This window comes from Gymnoscopelus microlampas (genome assembly GCF_963454915.1).
Source record: "Gymnoscopelus microlampas genome assembly, chromosome: 14".
In the NCBI taxonomy this organism is placed as follows: Eukaryota; Metazoa; Chordata; class Actinopteri; order Myctophiformes; family Myctophidae; genus Gymnoscopelus; species Gymnoscopelus microlampas.
The window spans coordinates 40,870,236-40,897,681 of NC_139951.1; the positions used below are offsets into that span (position 1 = coordinate 40,870,236).

Below are 27,446 nucleotides of genomic sequence, written 5' to 3' on the forward strand. Positions count from 1 at the left end.
TAGAGTCGGTGTAGATGGTCCTCCTCTGGAGAAATTCAATGTCTCTGTCTCATTGAAGAGATGGATGAAAGAGGGGCGCTCTGTCCCTCTACACCCATCTCTTCTCTGTGGAAGACCACAGTAAAGCCAGGAGAACAAACTTTAAATCCTGAGCTCAGGATATTGCATAAAGCCCCAGTGGTGACCTGTCATGAGTTATTTAAGGCTACTTTCGTTGTTTTATGGTAACTTGTTGTAAACTGTACTGTTATAGTGCCAATGTTTTTTATCGATAAAATAAAAGTACACTACATTCTGTATATTGTTGGTGCTCCTAAATGTTTTGCAGACTAGAGCATGAGTGCATATTTCAAGCCATGATATATGTACTTAATGTTTGTGGAAGTGTATGCGCTTTGGTTGTGTGTACTGTAGAATTTGAAGTGTTATTTTAACTCTGAGCATGACCTTTACCGGTCCATTTGGTTACATTTGTACCCTCGGAGTTAATTTAACACTGAGGGTCTTGGCCTGGCACTGGCAGACTGAGCCGAACTGTTCAGCTTCCATCCTGCAGTCATCGCTCTCTCTCTGCTCATGATGGCCTGCTCATGAATATTCATGAAGGCGTTCACACCCGCATGGCGAGAACATGAGTTATTAATACCCTTAATTTGTTCTCTGTCTCTCCCACCCCCCTCTCTCTTTCATCTTTCTGCTCACTCTCTCCCTCCTTCCCTCTCTCTCTCTCTGACTTTCTTTCTTTCTTTCGTTGTAGCTGCCATGGAAGTCTCTGACCAGCATCATAGAGTACTACTACATGTGGAAGACCACAGACAGATATGTGCAGCAGGTGAGGGCAAAGTCATACATTTATTATCCACTTGAGCCGTGTATACTGACGCTGTCGTACGACAAATAGCAGATCTACAAGCTCACATGTTTGCATCAGAACACTTATTATTATGAGCTTGTAGAGCTGCTATTGTAGCTATCTATTTAGAGACAATTTAGGGACGTGAGGGTTATTGAGGGACAGTTGACTGACCCCAAAAAAAACAAGAAGTGACCGTGTTTTGGGGCTGTTGCTTGAACCAGCATTTCAGACCCCCCCCCCCCCTCCGAAAACAGTCCAAAGATCAGTCAATTTCTAATGTATATTTTTTGCGGGCGTTAAAACCGGTAGTAATTAAGCTAAAAGTTATATAACATTCAAATTAAGGCCAATCAATTAGTGTCCACTGGTATGTGACAGCCGACTAATCTTAATGTCATTTCTTTGCCGTGTGCGTTTCTCTCTGTGCAGAAACGGCTGAAGGCAGCTGAAGCAGAAAGCAAGCTGAAGCAGGTTTACATCCCTACATAGTAAGTGTTCTGTGTGCCAGATGGTTTTCATTATACCGTAATTATTGTATTGTACCGCATTACTGCAGTCAACAGTGTATATATATGCATATTTAATGTGTCGGCCCTCGCGGAAGGCCAGCAGGTTCGTTTATTAATGCCATTCCTCTGCTGTCTTGACAGTAATAAGCCCAACCCCAACCAGATCTCAGTGACCAATGGGAAGATGGCGACGGTAAACGGGGCGGGGCCAGGGGCCTTTCACACCACGACAGGAGGAGGCAGAGCTTGCGAGAGCTGTTACAGTGAGTTTGTTTTTTGTGTGTGTGTGTGTGTGTGTGTGTGTGTGTGTGTGTGTGTGTGTGTGTGTGTGTGTGTGTGTGTGTGTGTGTGTGTGTGTGTGTGTGTGTGTGTGTGTGTGTGTGTGTGTGTGTGTGTGTGTGTGTGTGTGTGCGTTAAACGCAGGCCCACAAGTTCCCATGCTTATTATCTGTCATCACAGAAATTAACTAGTACATAATCTCAGTTTACATGTCTGAGATGAATGGCAACAGTGTCCGAAATTAACTTTGTAGCTCACCAGCCAAATGTCTGGTAGAAGAAAAAAGTCTACCTGTCAATATTTTGTTTTTCTGACCGTCCAAAAAATACGTTCTATATTAAGACTGCCAGAGTCAACGATTCAAGTCATCCGTCAGAAACCCCTCAGTTGACTGAGATTCTTTGAGTCGAACAGACCTTCGAGAGTTTGGCGTGTCGGCCTTTGCTTGGATGGCACTGCTCTGTAGCATTGCTTCCGTATGGGCTTGCTAGGAACGTACAAAGAAAAAATAACGCACATCCTCCGTATCTTGGTGCTGAGCCAAAAACAGAATCATTAAAAAAGTAGAATGGGGCTCGCAACTCTTAAACGCTCCGATTTTATTCACAGCACAGCAGCAATATACAACGTTTCGACCTTGCAGTCTTTTTCAAGTGTATTTCACATCAATTGTATTCACGCTGTGAATAAAATTGGAAAGTGAGTTGCCGGCCCCCTTCTTGTTTATTCTTGCTAGTAGCGTATCCTTCGCCTTTCCTTGTTCGTCCGCCCTCAAATGGGAAATATCTCCAAACCGCAATCCTGCAGTTTTCTTTTTCAATACAAACTGGTCACGGAGGCTCTTGCCATATTCAAGCTAACACCGTGACAAGACCGCAAACTATTTTCAAGTGGAGGAGAGAAGAGAGTGGAGTATTGTTAGAGGGTAAAAGTGGGCAGCAGTGTGTCTGGCGCCTAGTATATAGTATTTATTTACAGTAGTATGTCACTGTAGACCTTTAAATAAGAATCAAATTGCCATTTTGAACTGCCAAATCCCATTTGAATCAAATTGCCATTTTGAACTGCCAAATCCCATTTGACTAAGAACATTTGTAGTCGGCCCTAATGCATCGTACATAGTACCTGAACATTTAATCTGCATAATAACACCGTATGGTAGTAAATTAAAACTGTGGTCAGACAGATGGTAAAGGGAGTGTCCGAATTAAAATAATTTACAGCAAAATAGTTAAAACAATCTAGTTTTCAAATTAAACCGCCACGTTTCTTCCGTTAAAACACTCCGTTAAAACAATACATCCTAGGAAGTGAAGTGTTACAATTAGGGGTGTGCGCGGGATATTCGGTTAACCTACTAAAGGTGGCTGCCCCTAAAAACGTTTAAATTATTTTGTATTTCTATTGAGATATACAGTATATGTTTTTTTTTTGTTTTGTTTTTTACACATTTCCATTTTGCACCTATATCCCAGTCATGTCTTAAATAAAGTGTTGCTTTTAACAAGCAAAATGCCATGATTTGCACAGTGCTGGTCACCTGCAGCTGACTTCATTCACTTCCCAGTGCAGTGGATCTATACTCAAGCCACAGACTGACACACACTGTCTGTTTGAAAAAAGAGAACAGTCTGTGAGTGCTTTGATTTTGATGCGAAAGCGTTGCGATGGAGAAATTACATCCAATATTAACACCTGGATGTGAATCCCCCATGTTACCTCGTACTGCCTCTGATCTGGTCGATTTGAAGAAATAATCCAGTGTTTGAGGTGAGAACATGGATAATGCAGAGTAGGTCTACGTTTCAATTGGCTGAAGATCCAATACAACATGTCATGATCTGGTCAGTCAGTAGTGTGTTTCAGACCAGCTCCGACTTGCGCTAGAGTGACGGCATAATTGAATTGACCTACTTTTGCTCACTGGCAATGTAATTAATTATTAGGAGCAGCTCTGTAAGATTCCAATAGTATAAGTATTTTAAATGGATTTTACATACTTTTAATAGACTCTTCCAATGGGATTTGGCCGTATAGAGCAAAATGCGCTCAATTTGGGCTATTATCTGAGTGTTAATTTAATTTAATTAATACATTTTCGATTAAGTGAATAAATGTCATGGTTAAACGTCAGTGAAATTAATCCCTGAGCACATCCCTAGTTAAAATGTAGATTTTTTCATATACGTGTATGTTATTAACTCTGTCTAAGGGTTTATGTGCGCATAGGAGATATAGCACTATAGAAATATATAGATTATGGCACTGTTTCTCAAAGAGTTGGTCAGGAGTAAACATCACTCTTTTCCTTTCATACATTTAAAACAAATATTATTTCAAAAGATAGAACAAATAAAAAAATCAGAAATATTTTAGTGCTAAATTGTTGCCCGTGCACTGCAGGGTGCCCCAGTGGTTGACCTGGTAAAAGCGCATGACACATAAATAAAGCTGTAGTCCTTCCTGCAGCGTTTGAATTCGACCTGAGGCCCCTAAAATGAGTATCACTTGAGTGAATGTACATTCAAGAGGACAATTCACGTGAATTATACTTTTTGTGTTTACGCTAAAAACGCAGTTTCATACCTGCATTAAGACATACAGTACTTGTACCACTTAGATGCATTATAATGTTATAACCACTTAAACCCTAGTATATACTTCGTTGACTGGGGTCCTCCAGGGGTCTGTACTTGGTCAAATGTTCGTCTATCATGACCATGCCCAGAATAGGGAGGCTAGGATTCATATGGGTTAATCAAGTTTGATGTTATCCCTCCATGACGCCAATGTTAGTGCTTAGACAATTACAAATGAATCCCAGTCAATCCATTTGAGCAGTGGCGCTGTTCAGACGTCGATAGTTAAAACTTAACGACCCACTGGCCGACAGATCTGTCACACAAACTGTTTACAAACCCTTGAACGTGTATGTATAGAGCATAGCAGTGGCTAAAATAAAAAAACTATTTGGGTTCATTGTGAAACTTTAGTTCAGGCTTGCAAACTTGTAACCTTTCAAATGAGAAAATCATTGAAAGTGTGATGCAGGCCTACTCAAAGCAAATGGGGTTCTGGGGGTATATCCTCCATGGGTACAAGGCTTCTGGCTACACTGTCATTATTATCATGGCATAGACCTTCTTCCTGTGCCTACTCAAAGTGAAAGAGTGATGCGTGTTTCGATGCATATTGGTTATGACCTTTCAACAAAAGCAGGTCATATGGTTTTACTTGCAGAACAAGTAATTTCTCAATCACTCATTCTGCAAGTAAAAAAAAAAAAGATGCACTGGTAGTGAAGCAAGTGGATGCTGTGATTAAGTGTAGCTGGAGCAGATCAGCTGAAATTTAAGGGTGAAATTCGATGTTAAGGGACCTCACTTGCATACATTCCCTCTATGGGATGTTTTTAAGAAAACGCATAAAAAGGTACATGCAAATGTGTAACCTCTGCCACAAAGAAATAAAATATGCAAACAAGGGCAGTCATGCTTTGCTGGTACATTGCTGACTGACATGCACAGGAAAAACATCTGTGACGTGATAATGGCACAGTGTACGTGTAGTCAACAGCCTTCTACCAAGGGAGAGACAGGACAGACCTCACCCCCCGCCCCCCTAACCGGTCTGTCTTTCCCTTGCTCACGCATCCATCTCACCTTTTTCACCCCTAATCTGTTTGCACGCCTGTTGGTTAATTACAGTAATGGGGAACACTGAAGAGTGTTTGTCCAGCAAAAACAATTATTTCGGGAGTGAGGCGAGAGGCAGTAAAATAACCCATTTAGACCTGGAAAGCCTATACATTGTTATACCTTTAAAACCGGGAAAGCATCTGTGTCATTTTAGATGTTGCTATGTATATAGCAACATTACTTTTTTTGACATTTTGAATAGCAAAATGAGTTTTTCAGAAAACTTAGGTTAGGATTCAGAAGGCGTTTTTAAAAGGCCTAAATGGGATAAATGGAGGTCTCAGCTCTGTTTCTCTAACCCGCTGTACCCCGGTGTTGTCCTTCATTGACAGCAATGCAGTCGGCCCAGTGGTACTCGTGGGGACCTCCTAACATGCAGTGCCGTCTGTGCGTATCCTGCTGGATGTACTGGAAGAAGTACGGCGGCCTGAAGATGCCAAGCAGAGCGGAAGCTCCAGAGGAAAGGACCTCGCCTAGTCCTGCAGCAACCAATGTAAGCTCCTTCATCACAACCAATGTAAGCTCCTTCAAATACACACACACAAATCACAAAGCAGGGTGTAAAAGCCCCATTTGCACATTCACATCATGTACGTATAACCTTTATTTAACCAGTAAAAACATTGAGACCCGAGTGTCTTTTACAAGAAGGAACTGGCCAAGAAGCAGATAAGTTGCACGATTTCACACATAAACAGACATAAGAGGATATTAAAATACAGAGCTCAGCCATATTACTGACTCACCAAAGTCAAATAAAATGTAAAATAATTAAATAAAACAACAAAATAGGCAATTAAATAAGAGGCTAAATCTCAAAGCAGGAACGGCACCTGTAAGGGCTTTGGCCGTAATCCTTTTCAAACTCCTTCGGGAAATTAAGGATGCCAAGGTAAGTCGGGTCTGAAGATCTTTCCTAGGCCGATGGCCAAGATTAAATCAACTTCTTTTACCTGCCTCAGTCTGCAGTGTAACCAACGCAACCAGGCGTTGGATATGAGGTTAAAATAGTTTCTAATTAAAACAAAGTTTGTGCAAATAAGAACGAAGATTACCAAGTAAAGCTTCGTAGATAAAAACATACCAGTGCTGCATCCTGCGTGTGGATGAGGAAGGCCAACCAACTAAAGAATAATGCAGTGATGAGTCCTATAGACAGAGTTAGAGATGAATCTCAAAGCAGCATGATATAAAGCACTGTTTCCCAAACAGTGGGTCGGGACCCATCTTTGGGTCGAGACGGCGACTAAATATCCCCTTTTTTCCGTTTCACACATATAAAAGAAAATGTATGTATTATTTCTAAAGATTAAAAAAAGTTCAAACAAAAGAAATCACAACTTTTCATCGATTAAAAACAATTCCAACATTTTTCGAAAGTATTTCATGAATCAAATGAAAAAGAAATTCCATAAATACATTTAAAAAAAACTAGTGAAAAGAAAAGAAGTAGTGGAAATATTGTAGCAGATCGACAAGCTTGTCGATCTGCTATTTTCATTGTTTGGGTCCCGGGCAAACATCTGATTTCTGTTTTGGGTATCGAGCTAACAAATGTGGGAACCACTGATATAAAGGGTCAAGTTTGGCTAGTGTGGTATAGGACAGGCACATCTATGAATAAAGCCATTAAAGGTGGGGTAAGTGATATTTTTTGTTAAAATAATTGTTAAGTAGCTCTATATTCTGATAGTAATCATTGCTACAGAGTTTTTGTTCAGTAACAGGGGTCTCCCTGTCTCTCTAGCTCTTTAGTAAACAGAAAATGCATTTGCAGGTCGAGATACCAATTTTGTCCAATCAGGGGAGAGAACTCAAGACAAAGAATTGATCAGACAAAATTGGAACTGGAACAAATTGACAACCCACCTGAAAATGTATTTTCTGTTTATTAAAGAGCTGGAGAGACAGGGAGACCTGTGTTACTGAACAAACACTCTATAGCAATGATTACTATCAGAATATAAAGCTTTTCTTTACCTTTTAACAAAATACTGTTGGTCTTAACCCAAAAATATCACTTACCCCCTTTAACCCATTAAGACTTGGAACGTATCTGTGTCACTTTAGATTTCTTTGGCTATTCAAAAATAGCAGATATACAAGCTCATAGCGCGGCACGAGTGCCGCGCTATGAGCTTGTAGATCTGCTATTTTTGAAAAATCGTGAAAAAATATTTTCCAGATTTTTTTCAAAAAACTGTTAAACATTTTTAAGAATCGCCTCAGTTCTTAATGGGTTAATGGGAAAATGGTCTACGTTTATGTATGTACATTACATAGCTGAAGCTGTGAATGAACACAAAACAACAACGTTTTGACGGCGGTATGGTCCTATTTTAACGCCAGTAAACTCCTAATAAACACCGCACCGTTTTCATTCATCTGATCTCTCCATCTCTCTCTCTCCTCCCACCACCTTCTTCTTCCTCCCTTTTCTCACGCTCGCTCGCCCGACCTCCCCCCCCCCCCCCCGCAGGAGCCTCGTTCACGGGGTCACGCCCCTCGCCAGTCCAGCCATATGGTGCCTGTGCGTAACAGCGGCAGCCCCAAGTCGTCCATGAAGACCAAGCAGGCGTTCCTGCTACAGGCCACCCGCCTCACCAAGCTGGCCCGGCACATGTGCCGCGACGTCATCCGGCTGCGCCGCGCCGCGCGCCGCCCCTTTGTGCCCATTAACTGTGGGGCCATAAAGGCAGAGTGTAAGAGCTCTTTCAATTCCTCCTAACTTCTGCCACACGGACACAGCGCTCACACACACACACACACACACACATCGGAATACATTCAGTACATACACACACAGACATACAGTACACACACTGACTCACAGCATCCCCTCCTCACCCTGACTGCACCCGACCCTCCATCCATCAGCCCCCCCCCCCCCAACCTCCGCCACCCTCGCTGCTCTGCACCCCCCCCCCCCCCCCCCGTCTGTCTCTCTGTTTTTATTATTATTGTTATATTATTATTATTATTTTTGGTTTTTTTGTATTCTCCCCACCCCACCCCCCCTTGTTTCCAATAAAGACTGCCTGTCCTCATAACTCTTGAGTTTATTATTATTTTTTCCATTCGTGCTTTTTGCTCTCGTTTTTGTGTTTTCCTGTTTTTGTCTTGACGGTCTTGACTCGCTGTGAACCAAAAGCCACGGCCGTGGTTCTATACAGTCCACATTTCATCATCAACAGGGCAATTGTATAGGCGCATGCCCACACACACACACACACACACACACACACACACACACACACACACACACACACACACATATGGACTCATAATCACACCCACCAAACCACACACATCCTATTCAATGCTCTTCCTGTTACAAGCAAGCAGATATGAATAAGATAGAACCAATATTGTAGTCTGAGCCGTATATTTGCTAAGGTTAGGTAGAGAGTAGGAGAAATTATTTTAATAAGAGAAGCTCTATTTTGCACAGCACCCCTGGGGGGCCGGCTAGCCAAAGTCTTCGCTGTCTACGACGGAATCAATTGTTTCAGCCAGGAATGTTTCAGCCTATCAGATTATAAGGATGATTGCCTATTGCTTAGATGGTAATGTTAGCCAAGATGCAGTGTGTCTCACTAAAGACTTTCAGCTATTTTGCATAAGGGCTTTTTTCCTGCAATTAATAGTACATGAGTACGTTTTGATGGGAGTGATTTGACGTTATGAGTTTTTAGCACTAGACTTATGAAAGCCTTTTTTTTATTTTGACTGACTAAACTTGAAAGAAAGGCAGAGGGAAAAGGGACTTTGACTGGGTGAGAGGGATTGGGCATAGGAGAGGAGATTAATTTAGCCCGGCAAAGAGAATCAATGGCTGATCGTTGGATCGTCAGTGACTGCATCCCTGCTGTAGATTAGAGTTGAGACTCGGCACAGTCACGTCTATAAGGAGTCTTATTTTCTCCAGGACTCGGGATCATGCATAACATCTCATGTCTGCTCGATCATTTGTGATCAGTCCCCTCTCATTGCTCATTCCTTCAACTTAAGTTCAAGTATTATGCTTGATTTATATACCGTCGTAAGACAGTGTCGCTCGCCCCCGAAACCCTGTGGATCTGTTATTTTCCTGGCGAGCGACGCGGCCGTACGATGAATTATAAATCGGGCTTCATGCATCCGCCTCTCTCTCGTGATGTGATAATCCATCCAATGCCCCGCCACCATCTCAGAAAACCCTACCTGCAGGCTCATACAGTATAGACCTGACATACTGTGTTTATCGGTGGGTTTTTTATACCATGCGGAGCCATTTCCCCTTTTCCTCTTTGCCTCTCTCTCTTTCTCTCTGTTTTTTGCAGTATTTTCCATCTCTCATCTTTTTCCTACTTTCGCTCTCTCTCTCTCTTTCTCTCTCATCACTCTGTGAATGTGAGAGTAGTCCTACAATAAAGTCACAACCTGAAACCATCTTCTCTGAGTCCTTGTGCTTTCATGTGTCTGTGTACCTGTCCATCAACTCCACCGCACTCACTGATTGGCCGTTTTGGCTCCCCGAGGGACTCCCGCCAAGGCACGCCTCTCCTCCCCAGCATGGACTCTACCTCCAAAATGCCTGCTGCCATTGAAACCCTCACATTTCGTTGTGACGACATTAATTTAGCGCTGTCTTTGGGGGTGGCGGTGTGCATGTAAGCATGTACTTACATCTGTATGTGCATGTGTGTGTGTGTGTGTGTGTGTGTGTGTGTGTGTGTGTGAGAGAGAGAGAGAGAGAGAGACTCCTATCCTGTATCCTGGTCAAACCATCTTCATAGGCAAGTTGGGATATTAATCACTTAAAGGGATAGTTCACCCCAAAATGATTTTTTTCCTTTCGATTAGTTACCCCATGGAGACTTGAATTCTTGGATATTTTTTAGTTTTTGTCGCATTCCTAAGCCAATAATTTGATTACTGGCAGGAAAGAAAGAGTGTCCTTTGTGTCTCCTACCGGTCCGCTGGTCATCAAATTATTGGCTTAGGAATGCGACAAAAACTAAAAAATATCCATGAATTCAAGTATGGGGTGACTAATCGATAGCAAAAAAGCAATTTTTGGGGTGAACTATTCCTTTAAGCCTTCTTCATCATATGAGGAATAGTGAAAATAGCCAATCTACAAGCCACGGAGCAATGTGTTGTAAGCTTGTAGATTGGCTATTTTCTCTCTTACAAAAAAAAAATAGTTGAAATGTGCCTATAATGACATGCCCAAAATAGAGATAGCAGTTGGAAGTGGTTAACACAGACAGTGTGCTCAACTTGAGGTCATTAAAACACTCAGCATTAATTAGATCTGAATGGGTTTCCCTATGCGAGAAAATGTGAATGGAGTTCATTCTATGAGAGGCCTTTATCAGCCTAGTGATACCAAACTGTGTGTTTCTTGTTGTGCAGATGTATTTAACAGTCCTAGAAATTAGCCATGTGTTCAAAGAGACAAGAAGGACAGGGAGATGAGTTTATATGCATGATGCAGTCCATGCGATACTGTGATCCTGTGTGTGTCTATGTGTGTGTGTGTGTGTGTGTGTATGTGTGTATCTGGTTTAGATATGTTAAGGGTTTCGGAGGGGCAGGGGACCCGACTGCCAAAAACCAGAACGACCCCGCGGAGCACTTTGACCAGCGTGCTGCAGTTCCTTGGTAAATTACACCTTGGTAGCACACACACACATTTGAACATCCCACGCATCCAGCCTAAAGCCAGTGGTTCTCAAACTTTTAATTTCAAGGACCCCCAGTTTAGTTATGTATTAGGCCACAGACCCCCATAACTCAGAGAGTGTACCACCAGTTTATGTATTAGGCCACAGACCCCCATAACTCAGAGAGTACAAATGGAACCAAATGGACCCTTACGGGTCCATTTGGTTCCATTTGTACTCACTCCATTTGTACGCTCTCTTGAGTTACAGACATGTAAGGGTCTATTTGGTTCCTAACTATCAATGTTTTTTGCTGGGGATCCCCCCAGAACCCCCTCAATTGCCCTTGTGGCACCCCACTTTGAGAACCACTGGCCTATAAGCAACCTCACTTTACAGCATGCCCTAAAGAACTGCAACTCTTGATTAGGGTTCAACTTGTGCTGCCAGCAGCATTAAAGTGGAGGGTTTTTTTTTCTTCTTCTTTTTTTTACTTGACCTTAATCTTAGGTCTTAGGCCCTGTTCAGACTGGCAGCCCATATCCAGCCAAAATCTGATTCTCGATCCAGGTTTTATGCAGAATGTGATTCAAATCTGATTTATAAAAAAAGCAGTTTCCATGTGTTTTTTTTTCTGTCCAGACTGCATAAAAACATTGTGACTCCACTCCAGTCTGGATAGGCCACAAATGAGATTTGGGCTGCAATGGGGCCCTAGAAATGAGTAGATGTGTAATAGATTTGTTTTGGTATTGATTGATGTGTTATAGACATTTGGATGTTTTATAGATACTAACAGATGTATTGTATAGTCAACAGTAGACGGGTCGTCCCTGTATCCCGTTGTCCTTTTGTTTCAGAATCCCGCCCGGCGGCCCAAGCTCCACGTTCCCACCGCACTCCGGGCCTGCAGGCCCCTCCCCCTCGCCGCCTCCTCTCCTCGCTCCCGCACGGGCCCCACGGCATGCTGGGAAAGCGCAGCTACCACCATCACAGCAGGGTTGCAGAGCCAGAGAGACGTTCAGGTACCTGTATATACCTGCATGCGGACATGCGGCCCACTTCACCCATGAATTTACTCGCATACCCCTTGGTTCGGCAGTAGATCTATGGGTAGATACTGTAGGCAGTCTATGGGACGGTGGTTCTCAAACTGGGGACTGAGGACCCCCAGGGATCCTTGAGGGGATTCAAGGGGGTCCCCAGCTAAATGATTGATAGTTAGGAACCAAACAGGCCTTGACAGGTCTGTATAACTCTGAGAGTGTACTAATGCAGTGGTTTTCAACCCTTTTCATATTAAAGTCCATTATTTATTTGGCCTTTGAGCCACGGACCACCATTTGATGAGATTTAGCCTCTCAGACCCAAAACTTAGAATATTTTGTCGTCGCTGGATACAATTTTGTCCACAATTCCATGCTGTGTTGATGTGGTACCGTAGGAGAGATAACAGAGATAACAGGCCAACGTTGATCAAAAATAACAACAGGATTCGCATTAGCAGCCTAGGTGCCCGGACTGCTACGCCAGCCGTTCGGGCCAAGTAATGCAGATGTTTAACAATTCTTTAACTCTTGAGAACGTAAAATGTTCAATTTACACTCAAGAGTTAAAGATCTACTGTATAAGGGCCCATTTGGTTACCAACCCATCATTTAGCTGGGGACCACCTGGAACCCCCTCAAGGACCACGGGTGGTCCCTGGACCACTGGTTGAGAACCACTGCTCTATGAAATATAAAAGTTTGAGAATCATTGGTCTGGGAGTCAGAAAGAAGCCAGTGGGACCTCCGGATCACCCAGTATATGTGTCAAAGAAAGTGTCTCAGAGCAAGACACTTCAGTCCTATTTTATCATTCGTAGTACGGTCGTGTCACGCCTATAATTACATTCCCAAAATAGGGATTCCATTTCTCTTAGGGATACCAAATCTCTTAGCAGAAAGTAGACGATCTTCAAGCTCACGATGCATCACGTTGTGACATGTGACCCAGTAGAAACGCTATTTTTGCTGAATTTTTGTTTGTCCCAGAATACGCTAGGGTTCATGTGGTTAACAGCTCCCCCTTGTGCACTCATCAAATCCATCTGAACAGCCATCACCTGTGCAAAGCTGTAAAAGCAAATTACCCTCCCCGGGGACGGCCGTTCTCTTATCTATTCCGTTGCTCTTGTGTTACAGAGGCGAACCCGGGTTCGACAGCCGGACCTGTCCTGGTGGGTACAATGCAGTTCAACAACCTTACTGGCTAACAAGCTCCCAGTGGTGGAAAGAAACTAAGTACATGTACTCAAGTACTTTGCTTAAGTACAATTCTGCAGTACTTTACTTGAGTATGTCCATTTTTCAATACTTTATTCTACTACTTCACTGTATCTCAGAGGCAAAAATCACACTTTTCACTCCACTTTTATTTGATTATTTGAAACATTTATTCACAAGTGACTTTGTAGATTTAGATTATTATTACAAAACATACATTAACCACTTAAGCCCTATAGTTTATACTTTATCTATTAAAAATAGCAGCATTTCTATATCCTGGTACTGCTACTTTTACTTAAGTAAAACATCTGAGAACTTCTTCCACCACTGCAAGCTCCTATCCTTGAACGAGTACCACAATTGTTGGTAATTGATTACCAATTACCTTGATTGGTGGTGATTATAATTAATTGGAATCTTTCATTGGCTTCCCGCAGCACAACGGGCGCAGCAGCAGCGGAGGCAGCAGGGGAGGAGTGATGATGCGCAAGAGACGCCCGAACTGGATCGACGCCCCCGATGACAGCTTCTTCCTCGTCACCCGGGAGACCAGGTAAGCGTATAGTCCCTAAAAGCCAGACAACTGTTCCACCATCTTCGAATGCTACATAAAGCCACGAACGGAAGCTTGTCATCTTGTTCGTCATTTCAAAATATATTTTAAAATATCTTTTAAAATGTATTTTTGAGTTTCCATTTCTGCTAAGCAGCAAACTATAGCCTATATATGCTTCGACTAATGGGATTTACAGTAGAACAAATTTACGCCACTGCAAAGACTAAACGGAAGTGGGGGGTGGGGTTTGGGGGGGGGGCGGACATTCGCTATAGGTTCTTGCCATTTTCATGGCTTCCGTTGCACAGACTGTATGACGGAAGCGTTTGAAAATTGTGTGAGCCAACAGTCTGTCTCGAGAGGCTATAAGGTAGGTGTGACACCTGACTCGCCCCCCCTCGGCTCTTCCAATCTGTAGAATGGTCTATCGTGTCTGAACTGGGGTACTGAAAACTGAAAGATACCACAGTTGGGAGTGATGGAGCTCAGGAGGAGACAGTGACAAACTCTTAGCAGCACAAATATATTTACATTGTCTTTGTGCTGAGGTGCAAAGCTTTAGGTATGAAGTAGGCAGATAATGGGGGGGCTGGCAAGGGTGTGTATGTGTGTGTGTGGGGGGGTGTATAGAGTCAGTAACCAAACTCACCAAAGTGATGAATGGGACTCCACAGTGGGACTGCACAGGTCAATATAAAGTGCTAAGACTGACAGATGCACACACACACAAACACTCACTCACTCACACACACACACATGCACACAGTTTTCTCAACGTTTGTCCTTCTCTGAAAACCACCCATCTCACACACATAATGCACACGCACTCACACAACAGAAATCCCTTTGAAAGATGAAAGATCGCATTAAAGCCAAATACTTCAGCGCACAGCGGTGTTGCTCGCCCGGAAAGAAAACAACGCTTTTTAAAATCTGTAGTTTGTGGCGAGCTACAACGTTGTGCAACGGAAGTATAGATTAGGCTCAAGATAAAACCAAGTGCATGAGAAACATTAGCCCCCCTCCCCTCCCCCTCCCCCCAGAGAGAGACAAATTGACCCCTCTCTCATTCCCTAGATGTCTCATGGTATGTTTCCACTACTTCCTGTGAGTGACTGGCTGCTTGTCTCATTTCAGAAACGCAGCCCTTAGACATCTCCTGACGGTAAGCCCCCTAACCCTGCCCTCACACACTCACTCACACACTCACACAGAGGCAACAACAGCAACTGCATGTCACAAAACATGCACACGATTTTAGGCAGACAGCTATACTACACGAGTATAGAGACACACAACTGTGAACCCTGTGGAGTCTCATTCTCATTGTGAATTGTCCACTCTGTAGTTCAGTTTTGCCATCTTGTGTATAATGTGAACGTGTCTTTACACCTCGACTGTTTTCAACATTTTTGGAGCATCTCTGAAAAATGTTGATGTATTATTAAAGCCACAAAGTGCCCACCACCATGGAGACTAGGGTGCCTCGGGTTCGACTCCCACAGGTTGGTCAAGGCCGCCTGTTAGCAGGGGGGTGTCGAACTGTGTGGTACGGGGTGTTTTAAAGGTGAATAGGGTGAAGATCCTCACTAGAATTTGAAAAGAGTTGGCATGGCGATTCCACGTGTAACCAAGGAGACGTGGTTTCGATACCATCCCTAGGACCAACAAATCCAAACAGTAGGAGTCAGCATAGTCAGCACAAGACTACACACACTTGAGTGTGAATTCGGGAATTGGCATAACGACAAAAATTGGGTGAAAAGGGGGAGTACAAACTTTAAAAACCTCACAATCTAAAAGATTCAGATCAAGATCTGGTTCAGTTGAGCAGAAGGGGGATCAGGGCAGGCACCGCACAACTGCTTCTTTCCTTGAAGTGGGAGAACTTGTTTAACAGATTATTATTATTATTCAAAACATATAGTTTTATCTGGAACAGCGGTAGCTAACCAATGTTCAAATTGACGTGGGAGCACACACACACACACACACACACACACACACACACACACACACACACACACACACACACACACACACACACACACACACACACACACACACACACACACACACACACACACACGCGCACAGAGAATTAACCAATGTGTGCATGGTCATACAGCATGTGAGGGAGAAAGATGTTCCTCCATTAATGCTGTGTCTAAATGAACCATAGCGCTCCACCCTCGGACCAGGAGGCTAAAATTAGAGCAGCTAACTGCTGCAGATGGTCATGAGAGGAGCCAGGCACCACTGTGTGCTCTGAGTGGAAATACCATTATCACATTAACCAAGGCTACGTGTATCACCCACTTATCACTAGTGTGTGTGTGTGTGTGTGTGTGTGTGTGTGTGTGTGTGTGTGTGTGTGTGTGTGTGTGTGTGTGTGTGTGTGTGTGTGTGTGTGTGTGTGTGTGTGTGTGTGTGTGTGTGTGTGCGCGTGCGTGTGCGTGCACGCGTGTGTATGTGTGTGTGTGCGTGTGTGTGTCAATTCAAATTCCATCTTCATTTCAGTCCCAAGGGAGATCCATATCACAATAAAAACACGATACAATAAAATACAAATGTGTGTGTATGTACAGTACAGTACGTATGTACAGCAGTGTTGATTTTGACAGCACATTTTGTTTCCGTTTTAGTCATCTGAAATGTTTCACTGTTAGTCTAGTTTTAGTTGACTAAATATCATAAGATTATAGTCGACTAAATCTACAGTTGATTTAGTCGACTAAAATGTATTTTGACAGGCCTTGATGGCTGATTTTACACTTGGTTGCATGCTGAAAATAGCTGATCTGAGCTTGTAGATCTGCTATTTTCAGAGCGCAACACCTGAGTGTAACCAAGCATAAAATTACCTGTCTTTTAGTTCTACTGGATCTTTTCTCCCCTAGTCCCTCCCTGACATTTTAGTCTAGTTTTTATTTTGTCAATATATTTAGTCTTAGTTTTAGTCATCATAACTTAGTTTTTATTTAGTTTTCGTCAGTGAAAAAAGGTAGACGACGAACATTTTTCGTAATTTTAGTCGACGAAATCAACACTGATGTACAGTATGTATGTACATGCATGTAGTATGTATGTATGTATGTATTTAATGTATGTATGTATGTATGTATTTAATGTATGTAATGTATGTATGTATGTTATGTGTGACTATTGTGAGACAATGAGTGAGAAGGAGAGAGAAAGATAGATTGCATTGCGTGCCACATCCTGTCTCTTGTACTCTCTTGTACCATTATGCTGTCCTGTAATTTCGCAGTGATGGACATGACTTCAGTTATGATCCTGCTAGATTAAAACATGGTTGAGTATGCTAATGCGTCATCTTTGATCGGCCGGCGCAGTGCTAATGACAGATGACGGTCATGTTCTATTCCCTCTTGGTAGATGGAGCGGAGAGGAGGAATGGTGAGGTCATTAGATGTAAAGGTTGGGAGGGGTTGGAAAGCAGAGAGAAGGAGGGAGAGAGAGAGAAAGAGAGAGAAAGAATGGAGTGAAAAAATCAATACGCATGAGAGTCAAAAGCAGAGGTTGAAAGGGAAGGCAAGGACAGGGAGGACAACTTGAGAGAGCGACAAAGAGAGATGTATTGTTGCCAGTACATATGGGTGTTTCTAGAGAAATGTTGAGAGTTAACCAATACATTTTTATTTTGTATCTATTTATTCTTTACATTTTTAAACACAGCAAAAATAGCAGATCTACTGTTTTTGCTACTTGTCGCCCAACTAAGTGTATACCGTAGGTCTTAAGTGGTTAAACGTGTTTTATCTAATCCGCTACATCATTAAGTCTAAGTGAATATAAATGTCTGGCGCTTTAACAATCATTTTCAGTGTACAGCACGTTCCCAAATTATGCTCCAGAAAAACATTGTTGTGCTTTGTCTGCCTGCCAGCGTGCGTGTGTGTGTGCGTGTGCGTGCACGCTCCTTTGCTGAATGTTAAATTTATGAACATCGCAGACTTTTCAATCACATAAATACATGCACCGCTCCATGCGCTCGCACGCGCGCACACATGCACAGATTGCACACACACACGCACACAAACCATTATAGCCTATGAGTGTTCTAACACAGTAACAGCGGGGATCTGGATAATTGATGTGTTTTTCTATTCAGGCAAAAGAAAAACAACTCTGGTGCTGATGGAATGATGAGAAAGAGGGAGGGGGGGGGTGCATGTGAGGGGGTTGAGAGATAGATGGAGAGAGAGACCGGAAGAGAGGAGGGGGAGGAAGAGAGAGACGTGAAGGGAGATAGAGAGCAAAAGCTAAAGGGAGGATTCTTGCTGCATATTAAGCCTAATTTATAATCCATCGCGGGAGGGTGTCACTTGCCAAAATGAACTGACCTTCAAGCTATAACACTACATCGTGATTGTAGATCGGAGTGCTAAGTATGGAGTGTAAATTTGTCCAAATATTTCCATTAATGGCTTGTCTAACGTTTTGGATCATGTCCTAATATATTGTTTGATAATGAGGGCTTTTCTCCATCATGGCACAAAGGCTGGTCTAGTCGTGATGTTATCACCCTAAAACACAAAATGCTAAACATTTATATGTGTCACACGACACGATGCAGTTGAAGCTGTCGTTTTTGTCGAGCGCCACTCGTCCGAAAGGGTTGTGTGACAAATTATAAATTAAGCTTAAGCCTTTCATTTCACTTCCCTGCATCGCTCTGTTCTGTTTTTACGCTCTCCTGCCATTTATAACCACAACGAAGCCAAGTCATTTGGATGTGGTGCATGCATCGTTATGCTAACAGTAACCCATTAGCACATACACAGAGACTGAGTTGGGTGTGAGAATTTGAACCCCAGAATTCCTCCACTGAATCAAACCAAGCTCTTGACTAGCTCTTAATGAATCCAAACTGAACCCACGTTGCCTGTAATTGGTTATTATTACTAATTACTGTATTTTTGAGTAGCATTTCTTTGGCCCAAATTCCGAACGCTAGCAAGCAGGTGGGAACTAAAGCCCAAGCTGAAGGTGTTAAGTCCAGCGGGTCCACCTGGGTCCCATGTGGTTCAGGCATGAAATGTCAAACTCCACCCAACCTGCCACATTGCTGACATGTCGTGTGGTCTTGTTGTCCCCGCTGTACAGGAGGGCCAGGCGGCTGCTGTCCAGGTCCCAGCTGAGGCACGCCTGCCGGCAGCCCTGTGAGCAGATCACCCTGCGCAGGGCCTCCCAGGGCCCGCCGCAGGGGCCGGTCCTGGCCCCCCCGCTCCCACACCCCAGCCTGAGGATGCGAGGCCCCATCGTCATCCATGACTGATAGCTGACCGAAGGCCACCGGACATGCACGACACACACACAAACACACCAGCGTGTCCCCTCCTCCTCCTCTACACCCCTACTACCTTACTCCTGTCTCCCATCAATCCCCAATCCCTCTCTCTCCCTGCCCTGGGCTATATCCCTAGCAGTGTTGATTTTGACAGCAAATATAATAGTCGACTAAATATCATAAGATTATAGTCGACAAAATCTACAGTTGATTTACAAGCTCTCAACGCGTTGCAGCGCGACGTGTTGTGAGCTTGTAGATCTGCTATTTTCAGAGCGCAACAAAGCATAAAATAACTTGTCCTTTAGTTCTACTGGATCTCTTCTCCACTAGTCCCTCCCTAACATTTTAGTCTAGTTTTTATTTGTTGACGAAATTGTCAATATATTTAGTCTTAGTTTTAGTCATCGTAGCTAGTTTTTATTTCGTTTTCATCAGTGAAAAAAGGTAGTCGACGAACATTTTTCAAAAATCAACACTGATCCCTAGGATGGTTGGTGGAGAGGAGCGCTTGTTCTTGGCGTACCAGCAGGCTTGAGATTCACGAGCTGCCCCTTGAGTGAGCCGCCAGCCGAGCGATTGTCTCTAGTGAGCTCCCTTCCCATCCACTCAGCCAATCACAAGCCGAGTCCTCACCAACCATCCTAGGAGAATACGATATTGCCTCCACTTTGGCCCCAAAAAGATCAATGTGATCTCTCACCCTCAACCACTCCTAAAAGGCCCATTACACTTGTTTGCGCACCAAACATAGCCAAACAAGCTCACAACGTGTCACAGTCATAGCATGATGCGTTGTGCGCTTGTGGATCAGATTTATTTTGGCGCGCAACCAAGTATAGATCACCCTTAACTCCCTTTAATCGTTGGTCTCTCTGGCATGGGATGAATATGATGCAGTGTGTTGCACTATGGAAACATATGACTAACTGGTACACTGCCTATTTGTACTAGCCTGGTATCCAGCCTGCTTCGCTACGTTCGGCGGACTTTTTTTTCTCTCTTCGCTTCTCAGTCTGGAATGCCTCCTAGCTCCAAGGGAGGCGGGACATGACAAACGTTTCGAGTCGTGCCGTGGCTTCTGATTGGTCTGTGGTGTGGGGCGGGACAAAAAAAACAGTGTGATCGTTGTGATTCGTCATTTGTTTGAACAACATCCAATCAGCAACGACGTTGCCTAACGTAACATATGTAGTTCCAGTGTAGTTCTGCAAAACGAGTCAATGGGGTGCATTCCAGACTGATAAGCGAAGAGAGAGAAAAAAGTCCGCCGAACGTAGCGAATCAGGCTGGATCCCAGGCTATATTTGTACAGCTTTGATTATCCTGGGACTGTGTGTGTGTGTGTGTGTGTGTGTGTGTGTGTGTGTGTGTGTGTGTGTGTGTGTGTGTGTGTGTGTGTGTGTGTGTGTGTGTGTGTGTGTGTGTGTGTGTGTGTGTGTGTGTGTGATGAGAGAGAGACAGCGAGAGACAGAGAGACTGTGATAGACAAACTGTGTATGTAGGCGATGTGTGTTTGTGTGCGAGTGTGAGAGAAATTTGCATGTGTGCGTGCGCATGCATGCGTGCGGCTGTGTACATAAACAGCGCGTGCGGGAAAAAGAGGGAATGTTTTTGTTTTCAAGGGACGGGCATCACTGACGGAAATTTGTGCATTCTTGTTTTTTTCTTTCTATTTGTCTGTAACGATCGATGGTCAATTGTTGTAAAGTTGTATCAGTTTGTACAGAGCCGGGGTGTGGTGGGAGGCTGGGGGGGTCAGGCCGGTATAGCGGTGGTGGTCCGACTACGGTGGCAGGAGAGCCAAGTCTCTGTCACTGACATTAAAACTGCACTATGAACAATTGCCTTGACGGCGACGGCCTCGGAAAATGGCTGCATCGATGTCGTTCCTGTGTCAACGTGGCTCTACACTCACCCTGCAGTCTGTAAATCGATGAGACACGGTGTGGAACAATGACCCCCACAAACTAATCATGACATACAAACCCTCATAGCCTCCTAATAATAACCTCCACGCAGACAGTTAACTGTCTGCTCCTTCACGACCGCTTCGCTGGTCTGCAGTTCTAACAAAGGTTAAAGAAAGAGTAGCCGCAAGCAACTCGGATGCTATAATGCTATCTGGCATCTAGAGTTGCAATACCAACCCTTGACATCACCATTCATCCAAACAGAATCTGGTTGTATTAAACAACGTTAAACTCACCAATGTTGCAGCTGTACGGAAAGCTATGGATTATCCTCTTTGTACCTGTCAAGTTTTTGTTTCATAAAAATCTACCTTAGACATGTTATGAGCTACTTTCTGTCGATGGATTCCATGCAGGTGATTATTTTTCTGTGTGTCAGAGTTTAGAAGCGCTCGTTTTTAACAACGCAACGTAGAATTGCTGATTTCCACTGAGCGCTTCCAAACTTCAACACTAATCAAACTTGAAAAATAATCATCTGCATGGAATTTATTGACAGAAAGTAGCTCATAACATGACAACGGTGGATTTTTATGAAACTTGACAGGTCCAAGCTTTCCGTACATCTGCATTCTTGGTGAGTTTAACGTTGTTTAATACAATCAGATAGGACTTTTCTGTTTGGATGAATGGGGCTGTCAAGGGTTGGTATTGCAACTCTAGATGCCAGGTAGCATTATAGCATCTTTGAGTTGCTCGCGGCTAAAGAAAAGAGTACTAAACCTACCGCATATGACCTCACAGCAAACAGCATAGAGACACGTCAACAGTGTCTCCCACTTCTCTCTCATGAGCCAGTGTATTATATATAGTGTATAATCTCATTAAAGCACTTGTACATTCTACTCATCCTATTTCTTATGGTGTACCTACCTAGCCCTGCTATGGGCGTTAAAGCACTTCCTCTCCTGCAAAAAAGGGCATGGAGCAGTCTAATAGACCAAGGCCATGATACATATATGGGCAATATTTAGAGGCAATGAAGTTCGGGCGATTTTCACAACTGTTATATCACCTATTATATCTCTGTTCTTATTGTCTTAACTTCGCCATTTTCTTTCTCCATTTGAATGTCCCTCTTTCTGGTGATTATCCAAATTGCTTCCAAACGCTGCCCATCGATTGATCGTGCGCCTCTTGGGGTCTTGTTTATTCTTGAGTTTTAAACTGGCATCGCCGCAGCATGTCTTGTGAGGTTAGAAACCTCCGCTGGCCAAACGGGGTCAAACAATTTCTCCTCTTTCATTCAGAAGAATGTTTATGTTGGTGTTTCCTGTATGTCCTGTGTTGAATTATGAATATGCTGAATAATAAATAACGATAATAAAAAAAATAAGAACAACATCACAGATCTGGAGATTTGCCTGGTTCCCTCTCATTATTCAACATATCCTACATTCAAAGTCTCTCTCATCGATTCCCTCCGGGGACGCTGTGGACGCTCTGGGCGCTGGGGGCGTGTTCTCTCCTCCGCGTCATCAGTGCCCATACCCTAGTTAGGTTGGCGAAAGGGCCTTTCTGTGTGGAGTTTGCATGTTCTCCCCGTGTAGGTACCCTCACAAAAAACATGCAGTAATCCTGGTGTCTATACTGCCTCCCCCTGGTCAGCCGGGGCGCCTGATGGAGGGGGAAAGGAACTGGTTGGAATAACGTGTTCCTTCCATGTGCTACGTCCTACCGGGGAAACTCCTCCCTGTCGGGTGATAAGAAGTGGCCTGCTCACTTCTCATGCATTGACGGAATCATGAGCTCAGTTCGGGGCTCTCCCCAGGCAGGCAGAGGGAGAGTAGCGCTAAGTAGCTTAGGCAATTGGCACTGGGGGAAAATGGTTTACAAAAAAAGTGGGATAAACAAATTAGGAAAAAATAAATCACTCTCACTCTCTTTTCCTCTGTACTTCTGTGACTTCTCTGGCCTTTAGCTTGGGGGGTGATTGATGGTAACTGACTGGTTCAGACTGTGGCAATGTGTCAGAATGCTGTTAAATATTCCTGCCCAAAAATGTGACTTTTTGGAACAGCAGTGATAAATGAGACGTTCCTCTCAGACTGCCTCGAAACATGCATTGTCGTGGGTGTGAGGAAGAAAGAGAGAAGGGGGGGGGGGGGGGGTAATCAATTTTAATATGAGTTATTAATTTCTGTTTTTCAGGAAACCAAAAAACAGACCTGGTTTAAAGCTACTATCCGGGACTTATTTGACTGAATACAACTTGATATGAACTAATCAGAAAAGCAGTGGTGTAAAGTAACTAACATAGAAATAGATTTAGATTATTATTACAAAACATACATTAACCACTTCAGCTCTGTATACATTTTGGCCATTTGAAAATAGCAGATCTACAAGCTCACAATGCATCGCGATGAGACGCATTGTGAGCTTGCAGATCTGCTATTTTCAAAAGATTGTTATACATTTGAAAACTTGTGAAATGGGACATTCTGCATAATGAGTATTTTCTACTTTTGGTACTTAAAGTACTTTTGATGCCAATACTTTTGTACTTTTACTCAAGTCAATTTTGACTACCGGATATTTACTTGTAACAGAGTACTTCTACGTTGCAGTATTGATACTTTTACTTAAGTAAAAAATTGGACTACTTCTTCCACCACTGCTGAAAAGTATAGAATACAGCTGCTGGACACTTACTGGTTGACGATGCTAAAGCAGACAGCGCACCAGATTCTCGCAAAACTAGGTGTTTCACCTGTGGACTGTCCCTTATGTCCTGTGGCTGCGTCACACATAATGTTATGTGCCTGATGCGTGCAAACCAATATTCAAGTACTATAATGCAGTTTTGAAATGGATTTATAACTGATACCTCCACATCCATCCACCATTCAACAGATGTCTGTGTGGTGCATGTGATGATGGTGTGCCTTGTGTCAATTACAGTATGTTTGTACAGTTGTACAGAGCCAGACTGGGAATACAAATCAGGCCGGGGAATGTAAATGGCAGTGGCCACCTGGCAGAGATTTGTGCTCCACTTAGCACAACTTTTATCAAAACAGTAGAGTAAATATAATATACAACGATATTTGGTCACATGCACACATGTAAAGCCATTGCCATTGCCACTTTTCTAGATCATTACAAACCATTGTTTGTGAAAAAAAAGAGAATTGTTCAAATGGTGATACAAGTGTGAAATTTGGTACAAATCATCGTTGGAGGTCGACTCTTCCAAAATTAGACTGATTTTGCATTTCAACATACCTTTGCCTATACTTTTGTGATGTCTATCACCAAATCACAAAATGGCACTCCCATTGTATGTTTTTGAACATTTTCAAACACGAGTTACCAACTATAACCATCAAAATTAAAACATTTCAAAAACACGCCATACAACTGTGCATGATCACAGACAAAAAGCAAAAGAAAATCTCATGTATTAAATGTTTTCCCCATCTGGTTCTGTTTTCTGTGTCTTCCTCTGTGACTCCTGCATGTCCTCTCTCAACGCATCCTTAACCCTCCTCTTTGGCCATCCTCTTCTCCTCTTACCTGGCAGATACATTTTCAGCATCCTTCTCCCAATGTACCTCTCATCTCTCCTTTTCACATGTCAAAACCATCTTATTCTCGCCTCTCTTGCTTTATCCACAAACCTTCTAACCGGGTCTGATCCTCTAATTTAGTCATTTCTGATGTCCTTCCTTTTCACTCCAAATGAGAATCATAGCATCCTGCCACCTCCAGTTGTGCCGCCTGTCTTTTCATCAGTGCCACCATTGCCAAGCCGTACAGCATGGCTGGTCTCACTACCGTCTTAAACATGTTCCCTCTCACTGGTGACCTTCTGTCACAAATAACTCTTGACATTTTCCTCCATCCATTCCCTCAAAGTAGCCTACTCTTTCAATGTTCTCAACACACTGTCCCCGCCTGCTAGAACATTTCCATCTCTATATTTTATCACCTTAACACATTGCACAATACATCCTTCCCATCCCATTAGCTTTGTCTTGCCATCCGGGGGAGATCATGTTCTCCCTTCTTGGTGTCCAACTTCTCATTTTCTTTACCTAACCTTTGCCACCTCTCTCTTCCCCTTACTCCTCCTGCCTACTTTCTTCATCTCTTTGGCTGCCTTTCTTATCTCCTCCCTGAGCTCCACACAGCATTGTTCATTCTTCATCTTCCACCATAAGATTTTCTCTCTGTCTACACACCTATAACATCAGCTCTCTGTACTTAACATAGGACTTAAGCCGTGCTACTCATACGCTGAGTTGGCGGTGTCCTGGACTGAACCTATGACCTTATGGTCTAAAGGCGAGAGCTCTAGAAACTGAGCTACCCAGACACATGCTCATGCTCATCACTCTGTCTGACCTTCTCTTCAACTCAACCTGTTGATATACTCTTTCTTGGATTATACCTACCCCATTTCTCCTCTCGTCCACCCCATGGTAGAACAGTTAAACCCCCTCCAAAACTCATGGCCTTAATAATCTCTTTTAGAAGGGAGACCTGGGCTACAACAATAGCTATAATGGTGAAATGTTTCCTAAAATGTGCAAGACATATAGATATGACTTGCTGATTTGGTGGCCATCTTGAAGAATTATGCCATATTGGATTTTTGAAAAAAATAGAAAACGCATAGCCTATGCAATGAGCTGGAAAGGTGGGCTTGGACGATTTTCTGCCAAGGAGTGGTTTTGGTGCAAAACAAATGCTTGCAATGGATTCAGAATCATGAAAAAACCCTAGTTTGATGTTTCTCGCATAAGGGTACCCCAACTTTCAGCAGCTGTCACAGATTCCCCTAGGGAAACTGAATTTCAGTCTTTGTGAGATGTATTACTAGACACATTTACAAACACATTGGTGAAGACATTTCTTGGTAAGGAATTTATTCCCAGATTGGAAATGTTTCTTATAATATTCCCTGACTACAGGTCCACAGGGTGGCTTGCTCGGTGTTGGGCTTCACTACATACTGATGGGTACTTTGGAGGTTTATCTGTTTATTGGACGTTTTCCTTACACAAAGGCATTTATAAGAATACAAAATAAACACAGGATTTAACAGATATGAAACATACCACCAGACTAAATGAAAGAAGAAAAAAAAAAGACAAAGCAAACCAAAGTGAAAAAGATATAAAACATATAGTAACTAAACCAAACAATAGCCAAGAACAAGCGACTGATGGCGGTATCATACTCAAGAGGTTTCCACAAACAATATTACAAGCAATCACATCACAAACAAAGCGTTATTTCTTTCTGGGTGAATTCCTAATTTTCACGTCAGTGATGCTGTTCTCAGGGTTCTGAAACAGAGATGGGGAGAGAGAGGGAGAGAGACTACAGCATGAAGAGGAGAGCATTCACTACCATCTGCCTGATCATGGTGTCATTTTTGGCAACTTACTTCACTTATGGACTCATATCTTCAGATGGAATGTCATTGGTTGTATTACAGTATGTCCATTACTGTGATTCACTGGGTTTGTGCAGCACCTGCTGTACATCTGCCAAAAGACAGGCAAACTGCCCTGCATGAAACCTATTCAAGGTAGTACATAGATAATCACACAGTGAACTCCCAAGAATTATATCTGTAGTTAGATTACATTCATAAAGTATACAAATATAAAAATAAAGACCCCCCCCCCCCCCATCTGAAAATATTTTGTGCTAGGGAGACCCCAGAAGAAACAAAATTCAAAAATAGCCGATTTACAAGCTTGCTGCGAGGCATTGTGAGCTTTTGATCTGCTATTTTCGGAGAGTTGCTGTAGAGGGAAAAAGAGCAGACCACGTACAGAGCCAATTGGTCAAGTTGACAGAGGGTTTAAAAGGTTAACTATCTGAAAATACACATGATTAGCATGACTCTAACTATATGAAAAGTTTAATCTGCAGCACAATTGTATAGATTATGTAGGGAGGGGGTCCCTACTTCATCTCTCTCTCAGCTAGGGGGTCCATGGCCTGAAATAATGTTGAAGATCCATGGTTTAGACTAGAATAGATAGCCTATAATCAGCCCCAAAATGGTGCCTGACTTATAACACAGTCAGGACAGCTGCCCTCGGTACAACTGGCCACACAGTGGCAGCTGCTCGTTCAATCCACAGTTTAGGACAACAGGTGATGCCGTGAAAACAAAAGAAACATTATAGCACACTATTTGTGTACACTATGTACAGTATTAAAATGTCTATTTCTAGAACCATTGTCGAAGCTCCAGTGGCGCAATCGGTTAGCGCGCGGTACTTATACGACAGTAACTCGCTGAGCAATGCCGAGGTTGTGAGTTCGAGCCTCACCTGGAGCACAGTTTTTAAACAAGGGTCACCTTTGAGAGGC

General features: G+C 43.1%; 1 protein-coding gene across 2 annotated transcripts in view; it reads left to right on the forward strand.

Moving 5' to 3' along the window:
• mta3 (metastasis associated 1 family, member 3) overlaps positions 1-19,025 on the forward strand; it is a 32,593-nt gene extending 13,568 nt beyond the window's left edge. Inside the window, exons 10-20 of one of the 2 annotated variants that reach the window (XM_084077521.1) lie at positions 758-832; positions 1,286-1,344; positions 1,507-1,628; positions 5,676-5,836; positions 7,823-8,045; positions 10,900-10,992; positions 11,855-12,019; positions 13,181-13,215; positions 13,702-13,817; positions 14,958-14,985; positions 18,951-19,025. In XM_084077521.1, the coding sequence (XP_083933647.1) occupies positions 758-832; positions 1,286-1,344; positions 1,507-1,628; positions 5,676-5,836; positions 7,823-8,045; positions 10,900-10,992; positions 11,855-12,019; positions 13,181-13,215; positions 13,702-13,817; positions 14,958-14,985; positions 18,951-19,010 (1,137 nt within the window). In that variant the 3' untranslated portion in view covers positions 19,011-19,025. Of the gene's footprint in view, positions 1-757; positions 833-1,285; positions 1,345-1,506; positions 1,629-5,675; positions 5,861-7,822; positions 9,753-10,899; positions 10,993-11,854; positions 12,020-13,180; positions 13,216-13,701; positions 13,818-14,957; positions 14,986-18,950 lie in introns of those variants that run through there. The other variant, XM_084077520.1, reaches the window with a different exon arrangement.
• Positions 19,026-27,446: the final 8,421 nt, after the last annotated feature.